The sequence below is a fragment of the Pipra filicauda genome, unplaced genomic scaffold (assembly GCF_003945595.2).
Source record: "Pipra filicauda isolate LSUMZ 115617 unplaced genomic scaffold, ASM394559v2 scaffold45_size4122338_pilon, whole genome shotgun sequence".
Taxonomy (NCBI): Eukaryota; Metazoa; Chordata; class Aves; order Passeriformes; family Pipridae; genus Pipra; species Pipra filicauda.
In genome coordinates this window covers 1,974,856-1,996,226 of record NW_024104598.1, presented here as the reverse complement: position 1 = coordinate 1,996,226, position 21,371 = coordinate 1,974,856, and the positions used below count along the sequence as shown (strand labels likewise).

The 21,371-nt window shown below is 39.4% G+C and overlaps 1 protein-coding gene across 2 annotated transcripts in view; it reads right to left on the bottom strand.

Moving 5' to 3' along the window:
• Positions 1 to 21,371, bottom strand: part of NELL1 (neural EGFL like 1) — a 277,760-nt gene that overhangs the window by 231,767 nt on the left and 24,622 nt on the right. For both annotated transcript variants that reach the window (XM_027732486.2, XM_027732482.2), the window contains exons 3-4: positions 19,672 to 19,822; positions 5,538 to 5,708 (exon numbers count right to left, since the gene is read on the bottom strand). In XM_027732486.2, coding sequence (XP_027588287.2) covers positions 5,538 to 5,708; positions 19,672 to 19,822 — 322 coding nt within the window. The remainder of the gene's footprint in view (positions 1 to 5,537; positions 5,709 to 19,671; positions 19,823 to 21,371) is intronic.

Below are 21,371 nucleotides of genomic sequence, written 5' to 3'. Positions count from 1 at the left end.
TTTCATAAATACTCATGCCTTCTCCCAGTTCCATCAGCACAGTATACAAAATAGTTCAACTGATTTTTTAGGATAAATACAATAAACTCTCATCATAATTAGGGACTGAGTGAAAACAGATCATGATTCAGCCTTTGGTCACACCCATACTACCATTCTGCTGATGCATTAGCCATTCAGTGAAAACCCCTGGCTATTAAGAAATTTCTTTAAAATAATATAATTCTGAATTTATCCCAAACATTTCCTTGCAGTTAACTCTAATGATACAGGCCTGGTGGCAGCTGATGTGATGTGCCAGCTGGAGATCTCTCTTATGCTAAAAAGTTTACAGCCTTTCTGTCAAACAAAAGGGACAACCGGCAGGTGAAAATTAACTTCCAATCCACAACACCACAGATCTGATGTTGGGTGCACCTGTAATGCACAATTATAGCACTCTATCCAAGTAACCATTTCTCTGACAGCTTCTGCTACAGCTTAAAGAGCAGAGAAGCAATCTAGGTCACAAAACCATATTCAAATAGTGAGAGGAAATTACCTAGCTGCATAACACTGCCACCACACCATTTTATCTCTCAAGAGAAAGTGTTTTACAGTAACTAAAGCAGCAAATCCCTCTTTAAAATACATCCTTTAACCTTCTTTAAATTCATTACACGTTAATTAAAGTCGCAGAACTTTGTTTAGATCAGTTGAAAACCTCAGGTTGGCAGCCAGAATACCTTATTTATAAGAACTCAGAGGTCTTGGATTCCCATATTTGGAGGATGTTACTTTAATTTATTTATTTTTCCAATTAAAAAGTTCTCACTGCTCATGCATTTTTTATTCCCTAATGCGCTGTTCTAACATAAAAGAAGCAGACAACATGTTTTTTCAGTTGAAGACTACATCCTAGCCTGCTCCAGTTTTATAATCTATTCTCTTATGCTCTTACCAACCCCCTCCATCAAACAGCTGAGAGTATCCATCAAAACCACAGGCTGTATTCACAGCAAAAGGCACTCCAGCACAGATTTTCACTGGAAAAACATTAATTTTTGCATCAAAGCACCTTTCTCCCTTCTTTGCCTGCAGACAGAGTTCAAGTAAAGGAATACAGACACTGTCTGAAAAGGTGAGTACCTTTGTAGCAATAAGATTGATGATAAAACAATTTTAAAAATGCAAGCACCTTTTGAGCTTACCTCCCCAGATTAATCAAACACAATGAGAACAACCTGGAATTTCTATTTGGTAAATAAATTACCAATAAATCCTTTTTGATACAGTACCTACCATCTCTTAAACTGTAGGCTCCATGCTATCCTCTCACTCTTAACACTACTGAATGGAACATACTTCTGTGCTGTCACTGTTGAAGGGGACAAGCATCGCAGGGGACAGGCGGGTACCATGGGAAATGCTACAGACTCTACTGCTGAAAACTCTACAGCTGAAACTAATTCCCAGAGAAGACAAACATCGGATCTTGTAGGAGTTGACAGTCTCCTGGGGTTGAAAATCTCAGTGCAAGTATGAACAGAGACCAAAGCTGGAAAGATGCATAGCAGAGTTAATTTGTTTATATATTAATCCTTTAGTACCACAGGTTATTTAAGGACCTTTTGACAATGACAAAGTTGCTCTAGCTCAATCTCAACACTCTCCAGAAGGTCCCTGACAACCCATTTTTGCCTAGAATAGAAGAGCACAGATCCCACCAACAGCAAGAGATTTAATTTCCATGTTACTTTCAGCATAGGTTTTACTTGTGCATCAGTAGTACATTTATAATTAATGCAGCCTTTTCATTTTTCTAAGCTTTCAGAACCTTACTAGAAAGTTAAAAGCATGTTAGCAAGTACACCCACAGCTTCTTATGTCAGTTTTCTGAGACATATCCCTGACTAGAGGTCACTGTCTTGGCCCAGCACAAAGGCTCTTCAAGTCAGTGAGAAGAGTCCACTGACATTCAACAGGTTTTCAGCATGGACTCTAAGGTACCTTCCTTCTCTCTCCATTGGAGACAGGCTGAGAGAGTTGGGGTTGTGTAGCTTTGAGAAGAGAAGGCTTTGGGGTGACCTTATATTACTTTCCAGAATCTAAAGGGGCTACAAGAGAGCTGGAGAAGGACTTTGAAAAAGGGAATGAAGTGATAGGACAAGGTGGAATGGCTTCAAACTGAAAAGAGGGTGGGTTTAGATTAAATATTAGGAAGAAATTCTTCCCTGTGAGGGTGGGAAAGGCACTGGCACAGGTTGCCCAAAGAAGCTGTGGATGCCCCATCCCTGGAAGCGTCCAAGGCCAGGTTGGATGGGGCTTGGAGTAACCTGGTCTAGTGGAAGGTATCCCTGCCCATGGCAGGGGCAGTAAAACTAGATGTTCTCCAAAGTCCCTTCCAACCCAAAATATGATTCTATGATTTCTGTGCCAGCAGCTCCAAGCTGTAACATCAAACTCAGCTACAATTCTCACTCCTTGCTCTTGAAGGAGCAAGTAAGATGCAGCAGGAGCCGACTTCAAGAGGACATGCACTTGGGCAAATATACCCCTTTGATACATATGCTTCCCCCACGGTATTATATCTCATTAGAACAGAGGCAATTACACTGTTTTAAAGATGATGCTTAAAAGCACTAAAGGCTTTTACCAGTTCTCAAGTACTTTGCCCTAACCTATCCAGGTCTGAAAAACAAAGTTGACTTTGAATTGAATCCAAAAGATAATCAAGTATCAAATGTCAAAGCAATTTTACAAATCAGAGTAACGTGGGCAACAAGGCTGTGAAGAGTAAAAGCAGATTCGACTATCTGTTTACAAATGCAAAGCTTCATCTCCAATGCTTTCTGATCTACTGCAGGTTTTTGGAGGCCAGAGACCAGCTTTCAGTATCACAATACAAATCCTGTAGCAAAACTAGGTTGTGGCATTTTCCCCAATGCAAACACTTTCAACGCACTCTCACATACAGCTTAACTTTACTAACACTGCATTCACAAATGATTCGCTCACAATAGCCTTCCAAATATATAACATATTACCACAGCCCTAAACAAAAGGAGTAACGCATTTACCAAATTCAGGTATATCTGTAAGGAAGCAATGTTGCAAACACCTTAAAGAAATGCAGTAGAAATCTAAGGGATTCATTTTGTTGGTCAATTTTATTTTTTTTTCCTTTTTGCTTTGTTTTTATTTTTTACAGGGGAAAGAACAGTAAACAAAAAGCAGAGAACTTCTTTAACTAGACAGGTACACATTAAGCTAAATTCTTGTTCTGATGGCACCAAATCTCTGCAGGAGATGAGACGGGTCATATCCTCTTTCCCTGTGACCTGTTCAATTAACTGTGTGGAAGCATCACTTCTCATGAGGCATCCTGAACTCTGCCCAGAGCCACTGACACCGCACCAGCCCAACATGGTGACATTTACATGTAGAGTCCCCAGCTCTCAACACTGGATTCTATGCATACTTTCAGCAGCAGCTTTCCTAGCACTAAGGTGAAGCAAGCTTAGGGTTTTCAGTAGTGCTCAGAAGTATCCCCTCATTGGCTTGCTCTTCTTTTTCACAGCTCTGCCATTTATTGCAGTGTCATCAGAAAGTGCTAGTGCCAAGATGAACAAGATGTTGACTCCCTTCTGAGTGCAAAGATATAAAGGGTTAAGATTTAATAAAGGAAACTAACACCAACATTCACTAAACTCTCTAATTAACTCAACAGTGATGCTACAGCTGAGTCAGGAACTTAAAGACTTCCTTTTTTTTCCTCTCATTTAAACTTCTACTATGATCTGCCCTCAAGTCATGCTTTCAGAACTATTCTCATTACTTTTCCATAGGAGTTGTCATAAAATACCACAAATACACAGCCAAATAGAGATATTTTAGGTATGGATTTATGCTGGGAGCAACCTTGAGATGTACCACCTTAAGGGACACTGTTAGATGGATCAGCCCCTGACAGAGATGACTACACATATTTGTCACCTGACATGACAGCACAGCTCATTCCATAACTGTATTTATCTATTTCTGCCTGTTGCTGTAAAGAAAATCATGTCACAACCATGACTCTGTGCAGTCCTCTTGTCCCTGGATAGAATTCTGCACCAGGCAGTTGTTTTGTGTTGTCTTTTTTTCAATTTCTGTGCAAGAAAGCAGCCAGTTAAACAGTCTGTTAAAAAGGGTCTCCCTAAAACACATCTGCTGTTCATTAAAAAAAAATTAAGGAAAAAATAAAAAACACATCATAGTAGATAATGAAAAACCCATCCCAAAACCCAGTATATCAATAAACTAACAAAAAAGCATAAAGTCGTAAGCAAAGAAATAATGTAAGAAATATACAATAAGGGTAAGAAAAACAAATCAAATTACTGAAATGAGGACAATCTTCACAAATTGTAGATTTCATGCCTCAATGAAATTAAAATTACTCAAAGTACTTAATTGCTTCTAAGGTCCGAATAAAAGGATCCAAGAAGCAACATTCCTTCAGATTAGATTTTCCAGTAGTTAATGAAGATGCAGAAAATGGTTGTAACATTCTTCTCAAAACAGTATCTCATAATTACTTTGGTCAAAATTTAAACTCTTTCAAATGTTCCAATAACCGCCTACTCCTATAATACTCATCCAACTTTATTCTGCCTGTCTGAAAAAAATGAAGACTTCAGATAAAAATATCTGCTACCATCAGCCTGCCCATTGAAGTGCCCCAATTCCAAAATGCACATGCTGATCCTCTCACTGAATGCAAAGGATATTTTTTTATTATTTTCAGTGCAATAAAAAACAAAAGTAATGGTTTGTTTTCCTCGGTCCTAAAGACCATTTTGAAAATGCCAATATCAAGATCTCTGCTCATCAACCACTAAGTTTGAAGTCTACAATACATTGTGAGATCAAGTCCAAAGGCAAGATGGATTCTAGGGAGCAGAGATGCTAGGTTTGCTGTTTTTCGTTCCTTGAAGTCCTGGCATTATGCCATCTCACAATCTTCACAACTTTTAAAGGAAAAGTGCAATGACAGACAGAATACCCCTCAGAACATAAAAAGCACCGTTTCCAGACATGCAAAAAGAACCTTCCAGGTTTCTCAGAAGTTTCCAAGTGAGGCAGCAGATAGAAAAATCAGTAAAAAGTGCATTGTCTGATTATGTAAAATGAAATTAAAATGCCTCTGATGCACCTATCTTATTCTTCAAGTTTTCAGGTATGCTGAGGGAAGCAGTTCACCACACGCCAATCCATCACACTTAAATGCAATCACAGGCAAACGTAACATCAGCCAGTGCCTAAACTACAGAGATGCATTTAATACTCCCCAGTCAGCAATCAACCTTTTCCACATTTGTTCATAATCACAATGAATTGTTTCATTTTAATACTTTGTTTTCCTTTTCTTATCCCACGGCAGTTGAGCGTGCTTTTTGAATTTGACACTTAAAAAAAAGAAAAAAACAAAACCTCCTTTTCCAATTTTATTCCTGTGTGTAAGTAGAGATTATTTTTTAAAGAAATATAAGTTACTGGACCTACTTTCTTACCTGTTGCAGTCCACGTGGAGCAGAAGATGGGATGCACTAAGTGACACAGCAATCTTATGCCACTGTCCATCTGCCAGGCGGTACGGGAACACCTCTGTTCTTGACTTCCCATTAAACCTGTAGTGATACCTGATCTCATCCCTCAGGCCACTGCTCTCCAGTTCAAAATAGCTGTATTTAAAACATAAAGAAGAATCAGTTGCAATTTTTTTTATATAATCACTGTTTTTGTCACTTTCTTCTTAATTCATCTTTAAGCAAACACCACACAGAAGGCCACAGTCTAAAGAGGTTACTCAGCATGGATTAGCTACGAATTGATTTTTTTCAAAGTAGTAGAGAGACAAGACTATGCATTCCAAGCAGTACGAAACCAGCAACTACATGAAAACAGCTCAAAGTACCATTTGTTAGCCCAGGAAATTGAAGTATTTTTACCCACAGAACATGTTCAACTACAAGAAACCAAGCCTTATACTTTTCATCAAGATATTTTATATGAGTGCAAGATTTGTAGGAAATTGAAAAATAAAGAACTGTACATACATACATACATAAACTGTACATACATACATAAAGAACCACAAACAAACAAAAAGTCATTAAGTTAAGAAACCACTGGGTAATCATTACATTTGTATTTACTACTTGCAAATCTAGTTTGAAAAAACCAAACAACTGTTTACTTTCAGGACTCCCCTACACCCAGTTGTGCTTCACTCATTTTCTGACTTTTATTGTTACTGCCATGATCGTTTGGCTTTACAGTGGAACAGCAGAACCTCCTGGCTGGATTAGGCATCTCAACACTTGGCATAAACAGTCCAACAATCAAAACCTTCAGACAGTTATCACACTCAAGAACAGCTGACAAACTGGCTTCACACAGATGTGGGGGGAGCCAAGTCTTTTTCTAGGATGAATTTAGCCTTTCCAGGGCACACTGACCGTGTAAATAGCGAAGGCTTCTCTTGGACCTCACCAAGTATTTACAAATCTTTTTCCTGCTAAAATGAAGCTCTGGATATAGAAAGAGGGTGTACCTCCATTTATAGTAGAAATAACTCTACAAGCAAGTGAAGATGTTAGATTGTCCAGATATAGTGTCATGTTTTCCCTGCTGGGCAACACCAATTTAACATGGCAGTTGAAAGATAGGTGCTAGTTTGGGGTAGGGAGGAAAAAATTACAGTTATGGAATCCACTTCCAAAAAACAAATGCAACACAAAATAACAAATATCCAAGTGCTGATTTTCATTTTCCCCACAAGCCTCTTACACTGCACAGACCCCAGCAGCCTGTGTGCACAGGAGTTACACGGAGTCTGTGCTCTTCTTCAAGATCAGACCTTACCAGTGAAGTTGAGGCTTTTTGGAACTGAAAAACAGAGTTCTTTGGAAGGAACTTACTTATGAGATAAAACACTAGCTGGAAACACGTGCAAAAGATCCCAACAGATGGGGAAGGGGAACACAAAGACAGTAAGTCTTCACCAAATGTGAAACTCAATCCTGCCAGTGCCTTGTCATCCTGTTTTTAGTGCAACATATGAGCGTTATCAGGTCACCTGAATGAAAAACTCAAGAGGCAAAGTAGAAAACACAAGGAGGTAAAGGCAAAACCAAAACTGAATAAAAACACAGCAGGCATAGGTACAAATAAAATACAGGCAGTACAGAGTGGAATAAAATCAGGAAGGCTGGTGTTGTGAAGGAACTGGCCTGTTTCATGCACATAATGGCACAAGGAAGGCAGATAAACAGGAGTTTTCTAAAGAGTAGAGCAGAATGTTGATTAACTACAGCCATCGCCCATTAAAATATCCAAATTACGTTCACAAGAAATCTGGAGAATTTTTTTTATTATTTTATTCTGATGCTCAGTAACAGGTCACAAGATGCTGCTGCTGGCGTTCCCAAGCCAGAAAAGCACTAGGACAAGCACTGTCAGTGATGTTATACTTAAACAATTTGTACTTGCCATCTGCTGTAAAAGCACAAAAGACAAAAAACTTAAAAAAGAAAAAATGAGGGAGAGCTACATAACATTCAAGTATCCCTTTCATACACAAAGTATTTGCATAAATATATATAGATATATTTATATGGTTGATCGCAGAAGCTTAAGAGCCTAAAAACAAGATGAGCTCCTGTTGCAGGAAGCAAATTGCTTCCTGTGGTCATCCTTCACAATCTCCAATAGCCACAGAGCTAATCACTTACCTCATAATGATTTGTTTGCTAATGTAAAAGCAACAGTCCCACCCTGGAAAGGTCAGTCAGATACTGCACTTAATCACATCTGTGCTCTGTTATTTGTACAGCATAGGGAATTGCAAAGCAACATAGCTTCTCATCTGACAAGCTTTAGTGTCAATAGTTAATTCAGGATTGAAAACAGCTTGTTGCTTAGGCATCGAACTTGTTGTCAGTCTCCTGACTAATTTATACAACACAGAAATGATTAGTTAGACTTTACTGTGATAGCTAGTGCTAATATTTTTATATATGTACACCTAATGCATTAAGTGCCACAGGACTGTATAAAACACCATGTTTTACCTCTTCAGTGGCAGGAAAGGAGGATGACAGCAGACAAATTCTGCACCTATTTTTCACCACCCTTCAACAAGTGCAAATCACAGGCAGTTACCCTCAGACAAACACCAGTCTACAAAATCCCAACAGCAAAAACTATCTGGATTACCTCAACATATCTCAACCATATCTCAAGTATTTAAAAAACACAAGGTAATGTGAACCAACACTCTTGCGTTGATTTTTCTTTTTAAAATGCACAAATTCACGTGGAGACCTTGATTACACACACATTTCACGATGTTCACAGTGTGGAAGATGTAGTTGTCTTTTCTCTACCAAAATAGAAGTCATGTGCAAACAGCTTTTCTCAGTAGCAAACATCATCCTTTCTTTCCTCCTCCCACCAGACTCTGAGGGAAAGAAAGGCTCTTCAAAATCAATGACACAAAGGCCATTCACTCCTGGAAATTAGAACTCTGTGTCCAAGTTCTAATTTGCAAATTGTGGAATGGAAGATAAATGAGTGAAAAAACACACTCAGGCAAGAAATCGTCAATCTGTGAGAAAATAATTAGCAAAGCCAGAGAAAATAAATGGATTTTAATATCCATCTCATCTTTGACTTGAAATGCCATTGCACAAGTTTTTATCTGCTATAAAACAACAGGTAAAACTGGAAAGAGGGGAAATGAATAGAAGCTACCACACAAGACGCAGGAAAATTAACTGATCTCTAACTGGTATTTTGTAGGTACTTTCCAGCATTTTGTGAGGAGCTAAAAGAAAACACAGGAATAGAACATCATCTGGGACTCTCTGAATAAATGCGTCATCAGTAGACACATGTGAACTTCCAATGCTGCCATGAGATCCACATCAAAAGCCCAGGAGAGATCCCTGAGTATTACAACTATCTCTGCTTCTGCATGAAGTCTGTGTCAGCTTGTCCTACAATTAGCCCCCTGCTACCCCCCTCTTTCTTTTTCAAGAAAGAAAGGTGCAAGACATTAATCTACTTGGCAACTTCTTAGCACCAAGTGATGGGTTCTTGTTTTATTCATCATTTCTCAATAATATTTTTTTCTTTTTTTCAAAAAAAGGCATGATCAAAGGTAACAGGTATTTTGACAGATTAAATTCTGAGAACACATATATTAAGAAAGCTTGCTGTTTATGGAACAGCAGTACTATATGACCTTGGTTGAAATTCTCCCACTAGTAGGACTTCCCTATTTGCTAAGCATGTAATTTACTGCTGGCTTCTTTTGCACAGTTATAGAATTCAAATGCTTTTAATAGGTCTGTCCACAGTCTCTCATTCAAATTCCAATGTATAAGAGAAAAATATGTTGCTAAATTCAGGCTGATTTTATGCACATCAAAAAAAAGCCGGGAGATTTTAAGGCAATGTGCTTTACAGAAGGACAGTATTATTTCACAACCAACTCAAGATGCTTTGAAATTCTTTTTGACAGTTTTTGCAACCCCTATGTAACTCACACACAAATATTGTTAGGAGAGAATAAAGCTTGACTCAGTTATGTTTAAAGATGTTTTTTTCTTCCCCATTTCTTTTGGTCTCCACCATAGTGAATATTTAACTGTGCATTTGATCACTCATTTCACTTCCAGATCAGACGAGCAAGGTTCCTAGAGTATACTTTCAGTTGGGAACACCTGCTGTGGATGTAATGACCAAAAAAATTGGAAAAGTCACTATCAACATTAAATAAGAAGGTGTAAGACACCTGAAGCAGAAAAGTATTTCTGTAAGGTGAGTTGCCTTAGTCCACCATTTGCATTAAAGAAACATATTCACCTACTCATCATCTCCCCCCACAGAAGTGATCTCCTGCTGTGGTAAACACTACATTGTTCCATTCTAAACATTAAAATAGCCACCAATGAATTCAGCAGCACATCATCAGGTAAGCACAATGCAGATTAAATGCTCCAATAAGAGCTCTAAGAACTAACGCAAAACTACTTTTTGCATCCAATTCTGGCAATCTTCCTGCTTATCACATTCAAACATAAAAAAAGCAGAGTTATCATTCTGACTTCACAACTTCCGTCATCCCTGATCAAGTGCCAAACGAAGCCCCACAGCCTCTTTCAAGGAACAGCACCAGCACTTAGAGCAGATGCTCTTAGAGCTACTGAACAGATGTCCCAGGGCAAAGCAGCAGGCACAGATGGCATCCCTGCAAATATGTACAAACTTGGGGTTGCCATCTAGTCAAAACATTGTGCATCTGCTTAACATTGTGTGGGAGAAGGTCACAAAACCACAGGAGTTCAAGGACGGAAGCCCCATTCACCTTGCACATGCTGCAGCAACACTTCGATGTCGGGTCTCCCAAATGCTGGGAAAAAAAAAATCACTGCCATAATAAGAATCAGGCTGGTACTGAACAGAAGCTTCTGGAAAATTCTGTGAGTCCAGTCAATGCACAATTTCTTATTTTTTTCTAATAACAAAGCAAATTCAAGGAAAGTCCAGAGATTAGTCCATTTGATGTAATCAGCTAGAAGTTCAGGAAGCTTCTGCACAAATCAGGACTTGTTTGTGCACATAGCTTTTTCAACTCACAAGAGCGTTGTGCCATTTAATGATGTTTAATGACAGAAATGGCTTCAGGCAAGACTCTGCTTTAGCATCTTTGTAGAAACACTTCTTGATGTATTTAGAGACAGGCAATGAATTTGCATCCATTATCACAGAGATTTCAGGATTTTCAGTCTACAGAGAATCTGTGATGAATCACAGATCATTACACTTTTGGCCTTTTGCTGTTCCTTACCACCAACTGAGCCTGTGCCTATTTTGGCTGTGCTGCCAAGTGGCTCAGCCTGGGCAGCAACATAAAAGCAACAGAGATCTTGTTTTAACAGTCTTCAGTGGAAAGCAAGTCGGGCCAAGAGCAGGCATTGGGCACTACGTTGCAGGATAAGCTGGCAGGGATCCGCCCAAGATCACTGCCCCCGTCAATAAAGCCATAGCAAGAAAAAGCAGTGCCTCTGAAACTGAAGACACACCTCTTCAAACAAAAGGAAACACTCACTTTGCAGTTGCCACCACAGCTCTGTATGGATGCAAAACTAGAACAAGTTACAGCTGTCAAGGCAAATATTTCAGTCGCTTCCACAGGCACTGTTCTTGTACCCTACTTACTATAAAGTGACAGGGCAAGATGCCGAGCTCTCAAGCATCACACACTCTGAAACACTGGATTTGGAAGGAGTGCTCTTAACACACTCAAGCGCACGGCCCTAGTCTCGCTCAACACACACATGCTGAGGAATACATTTAGTGCAGGGGGCTCGGGGTGCAGGCTGAGCTCTGAGTGGAGGGAGCCCGAGACAAGAGGCCATGAACTGCCAACTCTTCGCTCAACAAAGGGCACCGGGACCTGTGGCACCAGCCAGGTGACCGAACACTCAGAGACACAGCAGGAACTGATGGCCCCAGACTTTCACCCACTTGGACTGTGAGAGTATAAAACCCCTTTGTTCAGGATCTCTCCTCGGAGGAACCCAACTCGATCTGTTCTGTTGTCACAACATGATTAAATTATTTTAAGGATCAGATGTCTGAGACACTGCTACGGGAAACCTGAGGTCGAGCTGGTAGGGAAACCTTGTGTGAGTGTTGTGTGTGTAAGAAGCCAAGCAGAGCACCCATCAGCTCATTGGAGCCACCCACAGTGAGGGGGGTTTGGTCCCAACAGTGAAAGTCTCAGATGATGGGACTGTAACCACCAGAGTGGCTCCTGGATGGCAGGACAGGAAAGTTCCCTTAACATGCATACTTACAAGCCATTCAAAGCTACTTTTTACAGCTAGTTTAAATACAGACAGACTGAGAGGCTGCATAGCAAAACTACGCATGGCAAATCTTCACTTGTGCAGCATTAAAGACTTACTACTGCGGCAGAGATTGTCCTGATACCATCACAGCTCAGGAGCTAAATCAGACTGACATCAGGTAGCACAAAAGGTGTCGTGAGTAGAAGGATCACCTGTAACAATGAAGGTATCTTGCTGAAAAATCAGATTTAACTTTCTACAAGAGAAAACGCAAAAGCTGAGTCCTGTATATTGTACAAAGACTATCATCACCTGTTCTAGTTCAAAAGAATTCCTTCTATACAAGCAAATCCAACATAGCCAAAATGTAACACTAAACTCTTTCAAACCACAACTTCACTCTGTTATTGGCTACCTAGATAGGATGCTTTCGAATATTTGTATCCTTTCAAGCAAGAGGAACTAAATTCGATCAATTAAATGACTTTATTTTTCCATTCAGACCACTCTGAGGACAACAGGAATCATGTTATACCAGCGTAGCTTGAAACATTTAGCAATAAACACACCCACGCTGACATCTTCTATTAGTATAGAATATTTATTGACATTGTCTTTTGTTCTACACATCTTCTACACTGCAGCAGGGCATGCAAGCTGCAAGGCATTAAGCATTTATGATGTGCTTCTGTACCTGCAACTAGGCAAAGGTCATCCAAATAAAAATTTACTTTCTTCTTTGATCATATCAAGAAAAAAGTAACCCCAACATTTGCCTGCCAGGTAAAAGACAGCTGGAATCAGAGCTGGTACAAAGCAGCTACTCATTTTCATGGCATGTCTAGTAAGGATTGACCCTAAGCATTTTTGTATCCATTTCATATGTCTAAAAACCTATCTTCACCATGGCTGCAACCTGCCTACTATCGGAAAAAAACCGGTCTCTCTCCTATTCCTAGTAAACCAAGTAGGTAATACCACACTGCACCTAAAAATAGTACAGCATCTTAGCAAGCTTCAGAGCTAGCACAGCCAGCAGGACAGAGAAGAGTATCATCTGAACTAAGGTGAAGTCATGACTCCTTAACTGTGCCTCAAAAGAAAAAAAAAAATCATAATTAAAAAAAACACAAACCAGTAAACACTAACTTTATTGAAAGGTAACATGAAAATATTCATTTCTCTACATATCACCACTCCAATACCAAGTCAGCTGGTACTCACACTATCACTCTAGCAAGGAACACGATCCACAATACTCTGCAGTTGTCCTTGAAGGGCTCACCATGCACAACCCTTGGCCAAAGATTTGTTTCCCCAGTGGACCATTTGCAATCCACAAAACATTTTTATCTGAGGACTTTCTGAATGGGGGCTGTCCATTTTTTAAGGCTAACCTGGCACTCCGAGTTGGCATTAGCTCAGGGATCATTGTGGGTATGCTGAAGCCTAGAGCTGTGAGTGTGACCAGACAGCCCCCAGCAGAGCTGTAACCAAAGCAAGGCACAGCCCCAGTCCAGTCCCTCCCTCCCTCAAGCTCATCATTGCAGCAAGAGTTCAGCTCGGGGGATCCCCAAATCCACAGTCTCTAAATACCGGATTTTAGCAAAACAAAAGAGGATAACAGCTTTTTAAACTAATGAGGTCTGCCACCTGAGTAAAACTACAGTATTTGAAAACAAATTCCCCTGATTGCTGTGTCCTTAGAAGAAAGGTTCTTCCCTCCAATCTCACTTTCGGATTCAGCAGCTTTTCAGTGATTTCTTGCATTATGATAAATTCCACATGCTGCGAAATGTCAAAAATTATCTTAGGTCTGGATGTTCTTTATCTACTTTAAGTTGGCTGATTAAGACTTTCCTAATTAGCAAGAAAGGATACAATCAATGGAGCAGTTAGTATCCCTTGGTCAAGAACATCATGAAACTTGTTAAGCAAAAGGATGTAGTAAATGAAGATGGTTTTGTATGTCTATGTATGCATTACCAACCTGGTAAAAAACTCAAGGTCCATGTGTCCCTTAGCTGAACTGTCTTCATTATAATATTAAAAAAATCACACCTATAGGTCAAAAAGACCCCTGCCCAGGTGAAGCCCCTTCCCTTGGGCATATATAGAATTTAGCTGTGATTAAATAACTTGTATGGAAACTACTAATCAATCATAATGGAGGGGTTGTACTTGGAAAGTTACTAACTCTGACCTTCTGTGTATAAATAACAGTGTGGAAAGTCCTGTTGGTGCGCTTGATTTGTGGGAAACTACCAAGCACCCAAGGTTTGCCCAAATCTGAAATAAATAATCAATATATCTCTGGAGCGTGTAATTATTGGCTTGTTGCACACCCGGTAACGAATCCGATTTTGCAGACAACACACACATTTCTCCTCGATTATCAGAAAACAAATCTTTTACTTTCCCCTCTCTCAAGGCCCTGCCATGTGTCTGCTCCCTCTGGATGCCCTCAGTCTCATGCAGCCTCCACCTTCCCTGCCCCGCTGCCACGAGCTCTGGCAGCTTTCCGCAGCCAGTGGTCATTAGGGCAGGCTCTGCCACGTCCTCCCTTTCTGAAGGCAGTGCCTGGGGCGAAGAAAGCACACAGGCATCCTTACAAAACTGCAAACGAAAGCCCAAAAAAAACCAGACACATCACCCAGCCTATCAGCAACCAAGCAAATGAACATTATTAACATGTTGCGAACACCTAAGTGTGTTATTAACTGGGAGAGTTACATTCTTAACGAGCAGCCCAAATTCAGCGGACAGTTTTCAGAGAGCTGCATTTAGTGTAAGCTTGAGACATTCTGGTTCTTTGCCTGTATCAGAGGGCCATAAAACAATCAAACAGAATAACTCAGCCTGGTGGAGAAGACTCCTGGGGGACCCACACATCCTGCTGCTGGCTGACCATAACATTTCTGCACTGTCCAAACTCGGTTTTAAAGAGTTTCAAACTGTCAGCCATTCTTCTCCAATTGCCAACGTGGTCCAATCAATGTGTTCCAACAGCTGGTTATGAGCAGCATGTTAATGTTTCAGAGAGATAACAATTGTCAACCTAGTGTACATAAAACACCTGCTCTCAGCAGGGAGCCACAGGATGGAAGGTAGCTCCTCGAGTAGTAACTCCTCCTTCACAATGCTTAAATCAGCAGAAGATTTGTGTAACACTTCTTCTTCACTTTACTCTTTTGCATACTTTAACCCCAAGCACAGAAGCAGGTGGGTACAATTCTATTCGCATTTGCATCTCTAAAAACCTTTTCAGAAGGAAAAAAAGCTGTAGATATCTCACATATTTCACATCACCTCATTCAGAGGGATGGAAGTAGGGCTGGATCTTTATATTCTCTTTACAGCTTTCCAGTTTAGCAATTCTACATATAAATATTCATGAAGATGTGCCCTTTACCCTAAAAGAAAAAGGTTAATGGAGACATTCGCAGAGTTTTTCCTTCCCTTTTTGAATACTGGGCATCTCAGAATCCAATATACGTATACCCATCTTGCAGAGAATAATCTAAAACATAGCAGGGAGTAAATCCAATTTTTCAGGTTTACAACTAGGGTCAGAAGTCACTTGCATAGGCTTCCTTTCATCAGTTAGGTTTCAGTGATTAATTTAACCAGCTTATTACCCCTTTGTGTTTTTAATTAAACATATAATGGCCTGGTAGCCTTCCAGCTGTTATTTATGAACACACAGCTTCCTATCTACTCCTCAGCAGTCCCAGAAGCCGTTCATGGTGTCACCTGGGGGGAACTATTCAGCAGTGTACTAGATGCCTGTTTGCCCTCCCCACCCAAAACTAACTTGCAAGGAATAAAAATCTTTCACTATGAGCCTGACACATTTATCAGACTCTCCCCCTGAATATTTATATCAACACAGCTTGCTGCTACATAGTGGAGGGCCAGATTTTCCACTTGACAACTCCATTTCACCATAGCAGTACAATCAGCTTAACAGGTTTCCAACAGGTTTCCAAATATTTGGCATGGATATAGGTTATAAGCATATTAAATAAATAAATAAATAAAGTTTTTAGTGCTCCCTGTAAGAAAATCTTCACAACATTCATCTTATGACTTGCTCCTTAGTCCTACCATGGTGGGGTCTCACGTTTTTAAACACTCTTCAGAAAGAATGATAACACATGGGTACCTGAACATCCTTGATATATTTCTCCAGCTACTGATCTTGGCCAGCAGTGGAAAAGAGCCATCAATATATCTCAAACCCAGCGATTAAACAGCTGAAAGGCAATACTGACTCCATCAAATTTATGTTCTTGGGCTCTGGACCATGCAAGGCCAGAGCAGGTAGGGAGCAGGCAGACAACTTCAGATGAAACTGTATTAAATCACTTTTGAAATAAGGATTCATTATGTAGGATTTTAAATATCTTGATGGCCTTTTCCAAGTGTTTCGGTGCTCTGAAGAGTCAAAGGTTGTGAGCAAAATAGCTCAGAAAGTTCATCTAGGAAGAATCAGCTAGCATAATTCCCCAATCAAGAAAACAGTTTCCATCTTCTGCATCCCTAAGTAACATGTTTGTCCATCCTATATTACATTTCATTACCTATAATTTAGGAACAAAAATATAATCTTCTGCTTCACCACTGTTTCCCAGATAACTATGTGCACAGTGTGCACAAACTCTCAGACTCTTCAATTAGACTTTATCTGTGTTAATTAAGCTTTCTATTTTCCAAGCTGTATCTTAATACATTTGAATCATGAAAACAAAGTCTCTATCATTATTAAACCGACTCAACAAAATATTAACAAAGATGCATTTGCCATCATCGTAGTATAAATCCTGTCCATCAAATGATGATATAAATTAACAGCAAATCTCTAATTGCCGTGAAATATCCCTTTAGAATTACACAAAATAGCATATCTAAATCACTTCAAGAAAAATTGTGTTAATCTTATTTTAATATCTTCAGTTTAAGAGTTCCATTCCATTGGAAAATAAAATCCCACTAAAACTTACTAGAGAAGTGAAATTTAGACCATGTAACACCACCATAGGACAATCATCTCCACTACATCAAAAGACAGTTTGCCATGAGGTAACTACCTATGCTGTTATGGTGCCCTATGTAATTTAGAACATATACACAAGTGTATATGTCTACATATACACACACCTTCTCATTGCCTGTAATGACACCTATTTCTCATCTATTAAATCTGTGCACAATCAAAAAAGACACTTCCCCTAGAGATATGAACTCTGGTACCAACAGCTAACACAGCTCCTTTAATTCAGATGTTGTTGACTTCCTGCATGATCTGAAGCCTTAAACTTTGGCCGCTTTTGCAGGTAAGTTAAAAAACATTATGCCCTTAACTATAATATCTCCTATTTCGTGGAAAGAGAAGAAATTGAGAAGAGTTATTGGTTTTTCCATAGCCTATACTGGTTAAGTAAGAACTATACTGGTTAAGTAACAAATGTACCCTTATACTTGTTCCCATACATCTTAATCATGATCAAACATAAAGATGCTCCTTATTATTCTCTTTGCATTTTCATAGACACAGGGGAAGTTGAAAAGGCTTGACCAAAAAAAGGATGTCACCAGAACAGAACCGTGATAATTATCAGAAGCTTAGTAGGAGCAACAGTTCATAAAAGGTTTCGTGTGACAAGGGTCTGCACCCATTTCAGTTCCCATGCAAACCTATAGAATGACTTGAGCAGTTAGAGAAACATCACAAAATACCAAGGTGAAAGTTCTAATGTAAGCAGAGTCCTCTTCAGCAGTGCCCCAAATCTTTGTTCTCTTCTCCTCATCTATGTTGAAAAATATTTTCTCCATTGTCACCCACTTAATTAATTTCTGTCATCGTAGACCTAATGGTTTGAAAGCACTATCTTTACCAAGGTCTGAGTAACAACCTGAGAAACAACGACTTCAAGTGATTACACAATGAGTCCAAAAAAAGAAGGATAATTACAGTATCCAGACACTCAGAAAGTAACAGCAGTCATGAGTAACACTGGACATGCCTGTTTTGACTCTTACATCAAACTACAGACAAACTTCCTCAGTTACTATAGAGAGCTACAAAGGTTTAAACGAGACCAGCACACAATCCTTCAACTGCATATATTTTTAAGCAGATGTCATAATTTTAAATATTATAGATAACCTCAGTGTCAGAGAGGGCAACAGCAGTGTATTTTGTTCAACCAAGATTACTCCTGCATAGCACATCTCTCTACAAGCCCCTGCCTGTCAAGATAGAGGACTTGTAGCTGCATTCAGTAGATGCCATATCTAAAAATCCATGTGCCTTGCTCTGTATAATCATCACTGCCTGTCTAGTTTGACCTTGGATTTTGCTAAGTGCAGGCATATGACTGTTTGTCTGTTCAATGGCTGCACTCAACATCCTGTTTCTCAAATAAATAAATAAATAAACAAACCTTTAACATGGCAAACTGATCCTGTTAACCACGACTTCAGAGAGCTACAATGGCCTGGAAAAGCTTGGGGGAATTGAAAATTAAAGACAAAAGGAATGATAGAGTAAGAGAAGGAAAACAGGAAGAGATGGAGGGAGGGATCCCTCTGTAACGTACAGTGATATTCTTCTAGACTGAAACAATGGCCTGAAAAATGCAAGAAGGAATAAAGTAAAAGAAAGACCAATAAGAAAGTAGAGGTGACAGAAAAGTATGGTGATAGAATAGGGAAACAGCAGAGTCCTCCCCTTAGCCATCCTAGTCTGGACATCTCTGCTGTTGCACTGGCAAAAGCCATCATTGACCGTTTGGTCATAATAAAGCCACTGCCTTCTCCTTCATATACTTCCTCAAAAAAAGGTAAGAAATTGGGCCAAGAGTTGAGTATCATGTACATGATTAAGACAAATACCAATAAGATTTTTTTTTCATACAAGAAGTGCTGCAGATCATCTGGTATTAGATTTGAAATGGGAGCAACAAAAGAATATCCTATTACTTGTATTGCAACAGAAAAGACTAGAACTAGTCTTTTATGTGTCAGACTAGACACAAAGGTCCTTCAAGACCTAAGATATTATTCAAAAAGCATTCACAAAGTTACACGTAAGAGGCTATTTGATGCAACACACTTTGAAACATCAAAACATCATTGGAATTGTATTATGGACCACAATACCAAGTGTACTCTTTTTTTTTTTTTTAAACAAACAGAAGTCTGCCACTATAATAGCTAATCAAAGAGACCTCTTTTTTGCCTCCTACACTGGCAACCAGAAAAAAAAGGGGAAAAAAAGACATACATGAAAAAGGAATATAATGTCTTATGTTGGGAAGAAAACAAATACAGTATGTGTATACATAGGGAAGCACAAGTAGCTTAATAGCTTAATTGCTGAATCTCCAAGAAAACATATTCTTTCATAATGTTATAAAACACAGTGAAGCAAGAAACACATGCAAGTTTAACTGTTACGAAAAAGTAAACTCCAAAGCACATATGATAAACTAGTCAGGAAAATTGTATTACAAGGTTTGTAACTTCCAAAGTATCTATACTACATTGGTTTTGATCTTTCTGTTTAAGTTATTTTACAGGCCAGGATACATATATAATGAATTCCTCCTATTAAAAAAAAAATCAACTAGAAAAAAAGCACATCGCAAACTACGAAGAAATGCTCTACCTTACACGTCAGATTTTACATCCACCATTTCAACACATTGCCCAAGTAGACCAGAGTGCTCAGGATCTTTTATGTTGCTACTGCTACAAGAGAGAAACAATTTCCTCTTACCTGTGCTCTAACTCTCGGATGGACAGTATAACTCCAGAAGTCGATGCCTTTTGTTGCAGAGTGGCCAGAAACGTGAACTCACTTTTATTCCGGAAGAGCTGAATTAACTTCTCACTCACATGAGGTGCTGCGTGGATTTCTCTTTCTACATCTAAGAATTTTATTTAAAAAAAAAAAAAAAAAAGGAAAATAACATTACAGTAAAAATGCCAAGTCAGAAAGATTTAGATTACATTTTTCATTTTCACATCAATATTTTTCATTTTTGAGAGTCATCTACCATGTTCCACCACCGCACTTTTTCCAAGAAAAAACCCAAATGCCATCTCTGTCAGCATGCCCACTTGTCACTTGGACAAGTTCACAACTGGTCAGCTACTGATTTTCTGATGGATTTTTTGACGGGATGCTGAGCCATTTGTGTCTGCTGCGAGCAGATTAAGTTGCTGTAAATAAGGTGTGCTGCAGGCAGATAAATAGGCTCCTAAATTCTGAGAAATCTCAGGCACTGCCTCTCCCAACACAATTCACCAAGCTCCAATTTCAGTTTTTACCACTGACTTGGTTTCCACCTCTCCATCATACATCACAGGGAACCTGTCCTTGCACAGTGTAAGGCAGAGATGTATTATTGCTAATAATGCTCTACGGCTGCGCTCCTGCCTGAGAAATAAATACAAGACACGCTTGCAATCCGCTGCTGTTCCAGGGATTTCTCAGTTTAAACAAGCAGAGTGTGACAGCTCATACAATATTTATTAAACCACAACCTGACCAGGCAGATTCAGAAACATTTCAGTCTCGCTAATCCTGCTCATGTCCAAGCAGCATCATTGCCTTCTCATATTTCATCTTCAAAGGTTTAAATGCATGTCTCCTCCACATTCATTTTTACCTCATCCTTTCATTTGCCATACATCATCACTACCAAAGACAATTAACAACAGAAAGGGAGAAATCAGGGCAATTCACCTTCCCACCCCTCGCCATGTCTCTCTCATGCTGGGCCTTTGTCACACGTTTGCAAGACCTGAGCCACTTGCGGTTTCTGGATGTCACAACCAATTAGAAACCCTGTGTGCATCCTTTCCAAAGGTTTACTTTGGAGCCAAAAAATGCCAGCAAAAATTCTCAGCTGGCAAAAAAACCATATAACTCTGCTGAATCCTGAGAATACAGCCCAGCAAGCATGATGTAACACACAAAGGAGTGATGAGATTTACAATTCAGAATTTCACTGCAGGATAAAAAAAGAAAAAAAAACCACCCAAACTAAAAAGGACCCCATTGTGTCATTAAATGAGGCTTTGCAGGCTTTCTGCAAAGGAGGAGAGGCTGGCTTGAAAAACAACCTAAAATCTCAGACACACAACTACTGAGGGAATGCCATGGACTGAAACCAAACTCCAAGGAAAAAGTATTCAAGCATGTTTTGTAATTGGGTGTCTCAATTTTTCCTGTACAGCTTAAGACCCTCCAAATGAGTTTACACACTCAGAATCCATAATACACCTGCACTCTGAAAGGCTCATCTCTGAAAAATACTGCAGATAAGACATCAAAAATCACTTAGTCATCATTTAAAAATATTTCCCAGGGGCTTAAATTACCCTGATAAATAAATACAGTCCCCACTTTACCACAACAAACTATTTGTCTGTCCAACGCGACTTTTATCGTAGCAGAGGGTAAAGCTTCAA